This window comes from Oncorhynchus gorbuscha, unplaced genomic scaffold, assembly GCF_021184085.1.
Source record: "Oncorhynchus gorbuscha isolate QuinsamMale2020 ecotype Even-year unplaced genomic scaffold, OgorEven_v1.0 Un_scaffold_8997, whole genome shotgun sequence".
In the NCBI taxonomy this organism is placed as follows: Eukaryota; Metazoa; Chordata; class Actinopteri; order Salmoniformes; family Salmonidae; genus Oncorhynchus; species Oncorhynchus gorbuscha.
The window spans coordinates 1-13,559 of record NW_025745666.1 but is presented as its reverse complement, the minus strand read 5'-3'; the positions used below and the strand labels follow the sequence as shown (position 1 = coordinate 13,559).

Below are 13,559 nucleotides of genomic sequence, written 5' to 3'. Positions count from 1 at the left end.
TACATTTACATTACATTTAAGTCATTTAGCAGACGCTCTTATCCAGAGCGACTTACAAATTGGTGCATTCACCTTATGACAGACGACATACACTACTGTTGTGTCGTCTGCAAACTGTGGTTAAGTTGGGCGTGCATGGTCACGCGTGGTGGGTGAACAGGCAGCACAGGAGGGTCTGAGCACGCACTCTTGTGGGCTCCAGTGTTAGGGTCAATGAAGTGGAGATGTTGTTTTCCTACCTTCAACACCTGGGGGCGGCCCGTCAAAGTCCAGGACCCAATTACACAGTGCGGGGTTGAGACCCAGGGCCTTCAGCTAGATGATGAGCTTGGAGGGAACTATGGTGTTGAATGCTGCGCTGAAGTCAATTAATTCTTACATAGGTATTCCTCTTGTCCAGATGGGATAGGGCAGTGTGAAGTGTGATGGCGATTGCATCGTCTGTGGACCTGTTGGGGGGTATGCAAACTGAAGTGGGTCTAGTGTGGCCAGTAAGGTAGAGGTGATATGATCCTTGACTAAGTCTCCAAAGCACTTCATGACAGAAGTGAGTGTTATGGGGCGGTAGTAATTTAGTTCAGTTATCTTTGCCTTCTTGGGTACAGGAACAATGGTGGCCATCTTGAAGCATGTGGGGACAGCAGGTCTGCGCATGCTCTGGAGGACACGGCTAGGATGCCGTCTAGGACAGCAGCCTTGCGAGGGTTAACACGTTTAAATGTTTTACTCACATCGGCCCACGCAGAGAAGGGGGGCAGTCCTTGTTAGCGGGCCGGTACTGTATTATCCTCAAAGTGGGTGTTTGGTTTGTCTGGAAGCGTGACGTGGGTGTCCGTGACGTAACTGCTTTTCTTTTTGTAGTCTGTGATTTCCTATAGACTCTGCCACATACAGTTGAAGTCAGTTTACATACACTTGGGTTGGAGTCATTAAAACTCGTTTTCAACCACTCCACAAATTTCTTGTTAACAAACTATATAGTTTTGGCAAGTTGGTTAGGACATCTACTTTGTGAATGACACGTAATTTTTCCAAAAATTGCTTACAAACAGATTATTTAACTTATGTATCACAATTCCAGTGGGTCAGAGTTTACATACACTACGTTGCCTGTGCTTTTAATCAGCTTGGAAAATTTCTGAAAATGTCATGACTTTAGAAGCTTCTGATAAATGATGTCAATTAGCTTGAGTCAATTGGTGGTGTACCTGTGGATGTATTTCAAGGCCTACATTCAAACTCAGTGCCTCTTTGCTTGACATCATGGAAAAATCTAAAGAAATCAGCCAAAATTGTAGACCTCCACAAGTCTGGTTCTGTCTCCTAGAGATGAACGTACTTTGTTGCGAAAAGTGCAAATCAATCCCAGAACAACAGCAAAGGATCTTGTGAAGATGCTGGAGGAAACAGGTACAAAAGTATCTTTATCCACAACCAAATGAGTCAATATTGACATCACCTGAAAGGCCGCTCAGCATGGAATAAGCCACTGCTCAAAAACCACCATAAAAATGCAGACTACGGTTTGCAACTGCACATGGGGACAATGATCGTACTTTTTTGAGAAATGTCCTAAGGTGTATGTAAACTTCCGACTTCAACTGTATATCCCAGACAGGATTGAACGGGACAAGTAGACAAAGTGAATAGAAGTCCGTGATTGCATCCTAACAGTTTGTATGAATGACTGGCTACATACAATACATGTTGCTAGAATGGCTGAGAGAGAGTTGCTGTACCACTGAAGGCCGCAGTATTCTTTCAGTCAGTGTAACTATCCAAGTACGTCACCGCATGCAGTGGCCTGATGACAAATGCATTATGCACCTGTAAGTCACCAAAGCCATGTTAACATTTACTCTACATGTTTAACAATGCAACCCTTTTGTTAAGTGTCATTGATATGGAAATTCACACACTGAATTCAGTTCATAAGCATTGACAAATCGGGGAAGGCAATCCTGGCACTTCATGTTTTTAATTTAACCAACCTGGAAGATGAGGTGTATTGAATTTATGCAATTACTGAACTGATCAATTATCTCAGTTGGTCAGGGCTGCATTCGGTACATAAAAACATGATAGCAGTACTGTACAGAACGACCAGTTGAAAAACGAGGAAGGGTTGGGTTGTGGGTTCAAAATGCTCCATAGCCCTTTAAATACGTCACTCCTTGCGTCAAGCCACACCTCGGCACACACACCGAACAGAGCAAACATATCTCAGACTGTTTAAGAACGTTTTGGAAAGTGTTGTTCAGCACAAACCGTTGTGCAATGTAGAAAACGTTAAAGCGAACTGAACGCACACCTGGTTTAGGGCCTAGTTGGAACAAAATCCTGCAATAACTGCGGCACTCCAGGGTCAGGGTTGCCTACTCTTAAGTGAATGCTGTGCAAAGTATTGGGCAACAGCTTTCTTCCAGGGCCCATATTCACAAAGCGTCTCAGAATAGGGAGTGATCTACGATAAACTCCCCCTTGTCAATGTAATTGTGAAAGTAAAATGGATCCTAAAATCAGTACTCCTACTCTGAAGTTCTGTGTGAATCGCTAGCCTATCAGCAATGCCACTCTACCTGAAATGCAACAAAAAACATAAGAATTAGCTAAGTCAGTCAATTACTTGGTTAACTATACTGAACAAAAATAAACGCAACATACAACAAATTAAAAGATTTGACTGACTTACAGTTTGAGGCTTCACTACTTACCAATTTAATACACCTTGATATTACTATTACCCCGGCAATTGCTAGTCCAGTACTGATGTTCTAGAAGAGAAAACAGATAGATGTTAGCCAAAGATGTGTTAGCTAACGTTGGGTCTTTATTCCATTTTAACATCTAATCTGCGGTCTCATTTGAATGAACCGTCTTATCCCCTTCAATGCTTGCATCTGCCATTTGTATCCCATTTGGTTCTTACCCGGACAATGGTTAAATTATCGTCAGCGAACTGAGAAATTACTGAAATTATATTTTTAGACGGTGTTTCTCCTTTCTCGTCTGTCTCTGCCTCACTTCTGGACTCCGACATGTTGTTGACATGTCTAAAAGACTACAACAGTCGCCCCGCCCACTAAGTACAGTAGGTAGCGTGGACCAAAAAACCCTACAGTACCGTCTGGTGTGGCGTTTTCATTCATGTTTCATTATCTAGTCCTATTGCTGCTAAATCGAATGTTATATATATTGTGTATAGAAAATATGATGCAATAACATCAATGAGGTGTGAGATGTGTACAAACATTCTCACGGCGTCACAAAGTACAGTATGTTGTTAGAGTAATCCCGACAAAAAAACATTTGAAACCACTGTGTGCATTTCTAAGACGCATTAAATATTTTAAACATTTCCCAATATATCTTGGGAAATGTTGGTACAAAAGTTCCTCAGAACTAGAAAGTAAAGCAAATGTCAATTCCAAATGTTCCTCGTTGAACTATTGAAGAGAAATGGATTGCAATTTTAGTGTAATCGCAAACTGACTGGAATTTCAATGGAATTGAACCCCAAACTCTGGTACGGTCACCCTGTAAGGTCCGATCTTTTCAACTTAAAGGGGGTCACGTGAACACTGGCCTCAGAGAGGGTAAGGACAACTCCAACACCAAAGCAGGTTGTTTAAAACCAGCTTTTCTTGTGTGTTGGGTATCAAATACTTGTTTGCAGCAACCCATCACTAATGATTTGTATTCCATGTGAAAGTCAATAGCTGAACAATCTTTTTAAAAACCCTCTCTTGCAGTAATCTTGGAAAATAATGTACAAACTGAAATTAAGCCAAACAGACATAAAAAAATAAGAAGTTAATATTAATTTAAATATTTAGGAAATCAAACCAATCATAGCTGCAGTCAAGGTCCATAAATATTTGAACATTAACCAAGTGATTATTATTTTAGCTGTCTACCCACAGCATATTGGGGTTTAAATTAAATAATTAATATGAGCTGAAAATGCAGACTTTTAGCTGTCTACCCACAGCATATTGGGGTTTAAATTAAATAATTAATATGAGCTGAAAATGCAGACTTTTAGCTGTAATTTGAAGGAATCTACATCCAAATAAGAGCGTAGGAATTACAGCACTTTTTTATATTTGTGGACCTGACTGTATACATACATTTCCTTATGTAAGCGAATGCTGGTCTTGTATAGTTGTATAGGTGATATTAAAATAACTGTAAATAGTACTGGCACAGACAGGCATAAGACCATGTACAAACAGCAGCATCACAACTTGTAAAATAAACAGAAAATTTAAAAACTATATGTTCAAGGATAACAAACGTCTCACAGTATGAAGGCTTTACATCCGTGTGGAAACTCACTTACAGTATGAAGGCTTTACATCCGTGTGGAAACTCACTCACAGTATGAAGGCTTTACATCCGTGTGGAAACTCACTTACAGTATGAAGGCTTTACATCCGTGTGGAAACTCACTCACAGTATGAAGGCTTTACATCCGTGTGGAAACTCACTTACAGTATGAAGGCTTTACATCCGTGTGGAAACTCACTCACAGTATGAAGGCTTTACATCCGTGTGGAAACTCACTTACAGTATGAAGGCTTTACATCCATGTTGAAACTCACTTACAGTATGAAGGCTTTACATCCGTGTGGAAACTCACTTACAGTATGAAGGCTATACATCCGTGTGGAAACTCACTCACAGTATGAAGGCTTTACATCCGTGTGGAAACTCACTTACAGTATGAAGGCTTTACATCCATGTTGAAACTCACTTACAGTATGAAGGCTTTACATCCGTGTGGAAACTCACTTACAGTATGAAGGCTTTACATCCGTGAGGAAACTCAGTGTGCAGTTTGTTGTTGTTGTCCCCCACAAAGGAGAAACACCTGATCTAGGATCATCTCATTTTACCCCCAACCCTGACTTTCACATTTAGAAACTGAGCCACGTCTGAATTTGGACCTGTGGTTCGGGACAGAAATGAAGAGAGAAACAGAGAATCTGAATGATCAGGTTTCCACACATGGATCAATTTAAAAATAAAAAAAAATTGTGCAGCCTGATGTGGAACACAGCAGAGACCCCCCCCCCACCACACACAAAAAAAACTCTTGTTCATTTCAACAAATACACAGAAAAATGATCATTTCTATCACACAAATCCAAACAGAACCATTATAAGTGATCCCAGATCCAGACCTGACTGGTCCCTTTCACACAACCTCTGACCTCTCATTGCTGGTTTAGAGAAAATACTGTCGTCATCCCCCAAAATGACAGACATCTATTAAAACAGTACTGTTATAGTTTAGGCATTTCTGACGAAGGGGCTATGGGTTCCCATCAACAATACAGTTGGCATTTCTGACGAAGGGGCTATGGGTTCCCATCAACAATACAGTAGGCATTTCTGACGAAGGGGCTATGGGTTCCCATCAACAATACAGTTGGCATTTCTGACGAAGGGGCTATGGGTTCCCATCAACAATACAGTAGGCATTTCTGACGAAGGGGCTATGGGTTCCCATCAACAATACAGTAGGCATTTCTGACGAAGGGGCTATGGGTTCGCATCAACAATACAGTAGGCATTTCTGACGAAGGGGCTATGGGTTCCCATCAACAATACAGTAGGCATTTCTGACGAAGGGGCTATGGGTTCCCATCAACAATACAGTAGGCATTTCTGACGAAGGGGCTATGGGTTCGCATCAACAATACAGTAGGCATTTCTGACGAAGGGGCTATGGGTTCCCATCAACAATACAGTAGGCATTTCTGACGAAGGGGCTATGGGTTCCCATCAACAATACAGTTGGCATTTCTGACTCCATGCTGCAGACACAATCGACCTGTTAATCAAGCAGGCCGACATCTCAACATTTAATGTGGGTGTGCTTTTTGATGACCATTGATTATTCATGTCTTTTCAAATATCAGCCAACTTTATAATGACAGTCTGAAGAACCTAGCAAAGGCACAAATAACGACAAGTGACTAGTCTAATGAAATAGTTTAAGATACCGAGAATGTGGTACGAGAAGAAGGATCATCGATTTCCCAGAGTAAATGTCTACTGTAAATATTCCCTAGCAAGAACAATAGTTCCTTCTTTGTTTTCTTTCCAATGGGACATAAAGTAGTCGAAGCGGCAGAAGTCCTGGTGAAGATGTGATGGTACAAGCAGGAAGTGGACTGTTGTTATTGACTGTTATGGTCCATAGTCATGTGGTAGCCAGACCACAGCTACAGGTATTTCAAAGAAATAAGTGCCGAAGGACAATGTACACACACCGGGCAGAGAAAGAGAAGGTTGGGAAGAATGGAGACGGATAAGAGTCATCAGAGAAGGTTGGGAAGAATGGAGACGGATAAGAGTCATCAGAGAAGGTTGGGAAGAATGGAGACGGATAAGAGTCATCAGAGAAGGTTGGGAAGAATGGAGACGGATAAGAGTCATCAGAAAAGGTTGGGAAGAATGGAGACGGATAAGAGTCATCAGAGAAGGTTGGGAAGAATGGAGACGGATAAGAGTCATCAGAGAAGGTTGGGAAGAATGGAGACGGATAAGAGTCATCAGAGAAGGTTGGGAAGAATGGAGACGGATAAGAGTCATCAGAGAAGGTTGGGAAGAATGGAGACGGATAAGAGTCATCAGAGAAGGTTGGGAAGAATGGAGACGGATAAGAGTCATCAGAGAAGGTTGGGAAGAATGGAGACGGATAAGAGTCATCAGAGAAGGTTGGGAAGAATGGAGACGGATAAGAGTCATCAGAGAAGGTTGGGAAGAATGGAGACGGATAAGAGTCATCAGAGAAGGTTGGGAAGAATGGAGACGGATAAGAGTCATCAGAGAAGGTTGGGAAGAATGGAGACGGATAAGAGTCATCAGAGAAGGTTGGGAAGAATGGAGACGGATAAGAGTCATCAGAGAAGGTTGGGAAGAATGGAGACGGATAAGAGTCATCAGAGAAGGTTGGGAAGAATGGAGACGGATAAGAGTCATCAGAGAAGGTTGGGAAGAATGGAGACGGATAAGAGTCATCAGAGAAGGTTGGGAAGAATGGAGACGGATAAGAGTCATCAGAGAAGGGTGAGAGAGGGACTGAGAGGGACAGTGAGGGACAGTGAGGGACAGAGAAAGACCAACATAGACCAACTGAAACTGAGCGAGAGGAAAAGATAAGAGAGGAGGCTTTTATATCAGACTGTAGCTGTCTGGCGATTGGCCTTTTGCTGGAGTCAGGAAAGGGGTTGTGCAGGTCAGGAGCTGGGTGAACGTTGTCATTGGCCGATCCTGCACCTCCAAGCTGCAGGGCTCTGGTCCTGTAGCCTTCTCATCCTCTTCCCTAGCCACACCCACCACGTTAGTCCTATCAACGCACACACCACCGACTCCACATAGTAACCATCCAACGACGTCACACACACACCGCCCTCCTTTACACACAGCTGTAGCGGGGAGGAGAGGGAGACAGAAAGAGACACATTCAACACAAGTGTTTCCACAAATATTCACATCATAGCTATTCAATGAACTACGACATTATAAATGAGATAATGGTCAGGTAATTCTCTCTCTCACATACCCCAGCCTCCTCTGAGGAGCCACAGCTCTGTCCGATGGCTCCCTGGCACTCCTTAGAGGTGAGTGGGTCGACCATCCACAATGCCAGGGTGGAGGGCCAATTGCCCCCTAGGTTGGTGACCGTGTTCAGCAGGGTCATGTAGGTCCCACCGATCACTGGGTCACTCACTTTAGCATGGAAAGCCATACAGGCCACATACATGCTGTACAGCGCCACCTGTGAGTAAAGGAGGGGAAAGGTAGGAGTGGGTGGTGTCCCAAGCTGGATCAAGCGGTTATATAGTGGCCTTATTTCACATTGAAGAGCAGGAGAGAAAGGCAGGGGTAGGGAGGGAGCAGAGAACGGGAGGGAGGGAGAGAGATCAGAGAAATGGAGGGAGGGAGAGAGATCAGAGAAATGGAGGGAGGGAGAGAGATCAGAGAAAGGGAGGGAGGGAGAGAGCAGAGAAATGGAGGGAGGGAGAGAGAACAGAGAATGGGAGGGAGAGAGCAGAGAATGGGAGGGAGAGAGCAGAGAAAGGGAGGGAGGGAGAGAGCAGAGAAAGGGAGGGAGGGAGAGAGATCAGAGAAAGGGAGGGAGGAGAGAGCAGAGAAAGGGAGGGAGGGAGAGATCAGAGAAAGGGAGGGAGGGAGAGAGCAGAGAAATGGAGGGAGGGAGAGAGAACAGAGAATGGGAGGGAGGGAGAGAGATCAGAGAAATGGAGGGAGGGAGAGAGAGAACAGAGAATGGGAGGGAGGGAGAGAGATCAGAGAAATGGAGGGAGGGAGAGAGAGAGCAGGGAATGGGAGGGAGGGAGAGAAGAGAAAGGAAGGGGGAGAGAGAGCAGAGAAATGGAGGGAGGGAGAGAGATCAGAGAAAGGGAGGGAGGGAGAGAGCAGAGAAATGGAGGGAGGGAGAGAGAACAGAGAATGGGAGGGAGAGAGCAGAGAATGGGAGGGAGAGAGCAGAGAAAGGGAGGGAGGGAGAGAGATCAGAGAAATGGAGGGAGGGAGAGAGATCAGAGAAAGGGAGGGAGGGAGAGAGCAGAGAAATGGAGGGAGGGAGAGAGAACAGAGAATGGGAGGGAGAGAGCAGAGAATGGGAGGGAGAGAGCAGAGAAAGGGAGGGAGGGAGAGAGAGCAGAGAAAGGGAGGGAGGGAGAGAGATCAGAGAAAGGGAGGGAGGGAGAGAGCAGAGAAAGGGAGGGAGGGAGAGAGATCAGAGAAAGGGAGGGAGGGAGAGAGCAGAGAAATGGAGGGAGGGAGAGAGAACAGAGAATGGGAGGGAGGGAGAGAGATCAGAGAAATGGAGGGAGGGAGAGAGAGAACAGAGAATGGGAGGGAGGGAGAGAGATCAGAGAAATGGAGGGAGGGAGAGAGAGAGCAGGGAATGGGAGGGAGGGAGAGAAGAGAAAGGAAGGGGGAGAGAGAGCAGAGAAATGGAGGGAGGGAGAGAAAGAGCAGATAAATGGAGGGAGGGAGAGAGAGAAGAGAAAGGGAGTGAAGGAGAGAGAGCAGAGAAAGAGAGGGAGGGAGAGAGAGCAGAGAAAGGGAGGGAGGGAGAGAGAGCAGAGAAATGGAGGGAGGGAGAGAGCAGAGAAATAGAGGGGGAGAGTGAGAGCAGAGAAAGGGAGGGAGGGGGAGAGAAAGCAGAGAAATGGAGGGAGGGAGAGAGCGCAGAGAAAGGGAGGGAGGGAGAGAGAGCAGAGAAAGGGAGGGAGGGAGAGAGATCAGAGAAATGGAGGGGAGAGAGAGAGCAGAGAAATGGAGGGGGAGAGAGAGAGCAGAGAAATGGAGGGAGGGAGAGAGCAGAGAAATTGAGGGGGAGAGAGAGCAGAGAAATGGAGGGGGAGAGAGAGAGAAGAGAAAGGGAGGGAAGGAGAGAGAGCAGAGAAAGGGAGGGAGGGAGAGAGAGCAGAGAAATGGAGGGAGGGAGAGAGATCAGAGAAATGGAGGGGAGAGAGAGAGCAGAGAAATGGAGGGGGAGAGAGAGAGCAGAGAAATGGAGGGAGGGAGAGAGCAGAGAAATGGAGGGGGAGAGTGAGAGCAGAGAAATGGAGGGGGAGAGAGAGAGCAGAGAAATGGAGGGAAGGAGAGAGCAGAGAAATGGAGGGGGAGAGTGAGAGCAGAGAAAGGGAGGGAGGGAGAGAGAGCAGAGAAATGGAGGGGGAGAGAGAGAGCAGAGAAAGGGAGGGAGGGAGAGAGAGCAGAGAAATGGTAGTAGAGACAACAGAGATGGATAGATAGTGTGAACAGTATTACCTGATGCAGTACTATAGTGTAGTAGAGACAACAGAGATGGATAGATAGTGGTACCTGATGCAGTACTATAGTGTAGTAGAGACAACAGAGATGGATAGATAGTGTGAACAGTATTACCTGATGCAGTACTATAGTGTAGTAGAGACAACAGAGATGGATAGATAGTGGTACCTGATGCAGTACTATAGTGTAGTAGAGACAACAGAGATGGATAGATAGTGGTACCTGATGCAGTACTATAGTGTAGTAGAGACAACAGAGATGGATAGATAGTGGTACCTGATGCAGTACTATAGTGTAGTAGAGACAACAGAGATGGATAGATAGTGTGAACAGTATTACCTGATGCAGTACTATAGTGTAGTAGAGAGACAACAGAGATGGATAGATAGTGGTACCTGATGCAGTACTATAGTGTAGTAGAGACAACAGAGATGGATAGATAGTGGTACCTGATGCAGTACTATAGTGTAGTAGAGACAACAGAGATGGATAGATAGTGGTACCTGATGCAGTACTATAGTGTAGTAGAGACAACAGAGATGGATAGATAGTGTGAACAGTATTACCTGATGCAGTACTATAGTGTAGTAGAGAGACAACAGAGATGGATAGATAGTGGTACCTGATGCAGTACTATAGTGTAGTAGAGAGACAACAGAGATGGATAGATAGTGGTACCTGATGCAGTACTATAGTGTAGTAGAGACAACAGAGATGGATAGATAGTGGTACCTGATGCAGTACTATAGTGTAGTAGAGACAACAGAGATGGATAGATAGTGTGAACAGTATTACCTGATGCAGTACTATAGTGTAGTAGAGAGACAACAGAGATGGATAGATAGTGGTACCTGATGCAGTACTATAGTGTAGTAGAGACAACAGAGATGGATAGATAGTGGTACCTGATGCAGTACTATAGTGTAGTAGAGACAACAGAGATGGATAGATAGTGTGAACAGTATTACCTGATGCAGTACTATAGTGTAGTAGTAGAGACAACAGAGATGGATAGATAGTGGTACCTGATGCAGTACTATAGTGTAGTAGAGACAACAGAGATGGATAGATAGTGGTACCTGATGCAGTACTATAGTGTAGTAGAGACAACAGAGATGGATATAGTGTGAACAGTATTACCTGATGCAGTGCTATAGTGTAGTAGAGAGACAACAGAGATGGATAGATAGTGGTACCTGATGCAGTACTATAGTGTAGTAGAGACAACAGAGATGGATATAGTGTGAACAGTATTACCTGATGCAGTGCGTAGCTGAACAGGACTATAGTATAGTAGTAGAGAGGGAATCCCCCTTCCTGCTTTAAACTGGGAGTCCACCACACCAACACAGCATACCCCAGACCTATCAACAACCTACACAGGAAAACACACATGTATGAGAAGAGAGAGAGAGAGAGAGAGAGAATTGAATTGAGAGAGAGATTGAATTGAGAGGGAGACAGAGACAGAGAGAGACATTGAGAGACATAGAGAGACAGAGACAGAGAGAGAGAGACAGAGAGAGACATAGAGAGACAGAGACAGAGAGAGAGAGACAGAGAGAGACAGAATACCTGAAGGGAAAGGCCTTGTAGAAAACGTCTAGTGGTCGTGGTCCCGCGGTGTATTTACTGATGATGAGAGGTAGTAGTATCTGCAGTGGAACCATGGGGACTGCCAGTAATGCCAGCTGCTCTTTAGGAACACCTGCCTCAACCAGCTTCAGACCGGTCACTGCATCTGCAGCAGAGAAACCTATCTGGAGAGAGAGAGAGAGAGAGACAGAGACAGACAGACAGAGACAGAGACAGACGGACGGACGGACGGACGGACGGACGGACGGACGGACGGACGGACAGACAGACAGACAGACAGAGAGACAGAGACAGCTAAGTCAGGTACAGGTACCTTTACAGTGGGGTTAGACACAGCAGGTGAGTTAAGCTAGTTGTCCAGGCAGGTTGGTTAAAATGTGGGCACCTCGGAGGTGAGTGACAGGCTACACAGGGTGACCCCAATCGGTGGACCTAGATGTAGTCACCTCGGAGGTGAGTGACAGGCTACACAGGGTGACCCCAGTCGGTGGACCTAGATGTAGTCACCTCGGAGGTGAGTGACAGGCTACACAGGGTGACCCCAGTCGGTGGACCTAGATGTAGTCACCTCGGAGGTGAGTGACAGGCTACACAGGGTGACCCCAGTCGGTGGACCTAGATGTAGTCACCTCGGAGGTGAGTGACAGGCTACACAGGGTGACGTTAGTCCATGGACCTGTTTAACCTGACTGGGTTACAGAGAGCACTAGCATGCAGGGACGTTGTAGCTAAACCTTAGCAGTGAGCAGCAGAGGATGAACAGGGTGGGACAGTCTGGCTTTCTTAAAGGGATACTTCGGGATCTTGGCAATGAATTCCATCTCTGTGTCCAGTATGAAGAAAGTTATGAGGTAGTTTCAAAAGCCAATGCTATCTATCGTTAGTGCAATTTTGACTGGAAGTCTATGGTATCTGCTAGCATGCTACATAAAAATGGTATCCACGAGGTCATCAGACTGAGGGAGTAGATAAAGGAATTCATTGGCAAAATCCCGAAGTGTCCCTTTAACTGGGTGACAGTTGAAGGTGAGTCAGGTGCAGTAAGCTGTCGGGTACCTTAGCAGTGAGCAGCAGGCTACAGAAGGTGACCCCAGTCCGTGGACCTGTTTAACCTGACTGGGTTGCAGTAAGCTGTCGGGTACCTTAGCAGTGAGCAGCAGGCTACAGAAGGTGACCACAGTCCGTGGACCTGTTCAACCTGACTGGGGTGCAGTAAGCTGTCGGGTACCTTAGCAGTGAGCAGCAGGCTACAGAAGGTGACCCCAGTCCGTGGACCTGTTTAACCTGACTGGGTTGCAGTAAGCTGTCGGGTACCTTAGCAGTGAGCAGCAGGCTACAGAAGGTGACCCCAGTCCGTGGACCTGTTTAACCTGACTGGGGTGCAGTAAGCTGTCGGGTACCTTAGCAGTGAGCAGCAGGCTACAGAAGGTGACCCCAGTCCGTGACCTGTTTAACCTGACTGGGGGTGCAGTAAGCTGTCGGGTATCTTGAGCAGCAGGCTACAGAAGGTGACCCCAGTCCGTGGACCTGTTTAACCTGACTGGGTTGCAGTAAGCTGTGGGTACCTTAGCAGTGAGCAGCAGGCTACAGAAGGTGACCCCAGTCCGTGGACCTGTTTAACCTGACTGGGTTGCAGTAAGCTGTCGGGTACTTAGCAGTGAGCAGCAGGCTACAGAAGGTGACCCCAGTCCGTGGACCTGTTTAACCTGACTGGGGTGCAGTAAGCTGTCGGGTATCTTAGCAGTGAGCAGCAGGCTACAGAAGGTGACCCCAGTCCGTGGACCTGTTTAACCTGACTGGGGTGCAGTAAACTGTCGGGTACCTTAGCAGTGAGCAGCAGGCTACAGAAGGTGACCCCAGTCCGTGGACCTGTTTAACCTGACTGGGTTGCAGTAAGCTGTCGGGTACCTTAGCAGTGAGCAGCAGGCTACAGAAGGTGACCCCAGTCCGTGGACCTGTTTAACCTGACTGGGTTGCAGTAAGCTGTCGGGTACCTTAGCAGTGAGCAGCAGGCTACAGAAGGTGACCCCAGTCCGTGGACCTGTTTAACCTGACTGGGTTGCAGTAAGCTGTCGGGTACCTTAGCAGTGAGCAGCAGGCTACAGAAGGTGACCCCAGTCCGTGGACCTGTTTAACCTGACTGG

General features: G+C 46.2%; 2 protein-coding genes across 2 annotated transcripts; both read right to left on the bottom strand.

Moving 5' to 3' along the window:
• Positions 1–3,806: 3,806 nt before the first annotated feature.
• LOC124019392 lies at positions 3,807–7,105 on the bottom strand. Its single transcript, XM_046334707.1, has one exon. It carries the CDS (start codon positions 7,069–7,071, stop codon positions 6,199–6,201), a length of 873 nt encoding a protein of 290 aa, XP_046190663.1. The 5' UTR covers positions 7,072–7,105; the 3' UTR covers positions 3,807–6,198.
• A 166-nt stretch (positions 7,106–7,271) lies between these two features.
• LOC124019391 (acetyl-coenzyme A transporter 1-like) lies at positions 7,272–12,518 on the bottom strand (the record flags this gene model as incomplete). The annotated part of the gene is made up of 5 exons (XM_046334705.1): positions 7,272–7,439; positions 7,577–7,792; positions 11,077–11,194; positions 11,395–11,579; positions 12,472–12,518. Coding segments are annotated over 5 exons (734 nt in total), but the record flags the coding sequence as incomplete, so codon positions are not given.
• Positions 12,519–13,559: the final 1,041 nt, after the last annotated feature.

Bases quoted from the DNA above. Each gene is read 5' to 3' on its own strand.
- LOC124019392 (XM_046334707.1), bottom strand. From the start codon at position 7,071: ATGACTCTTATCCGTCTCCATTCTTCCCAACCTTCTCTGATGACTCTT.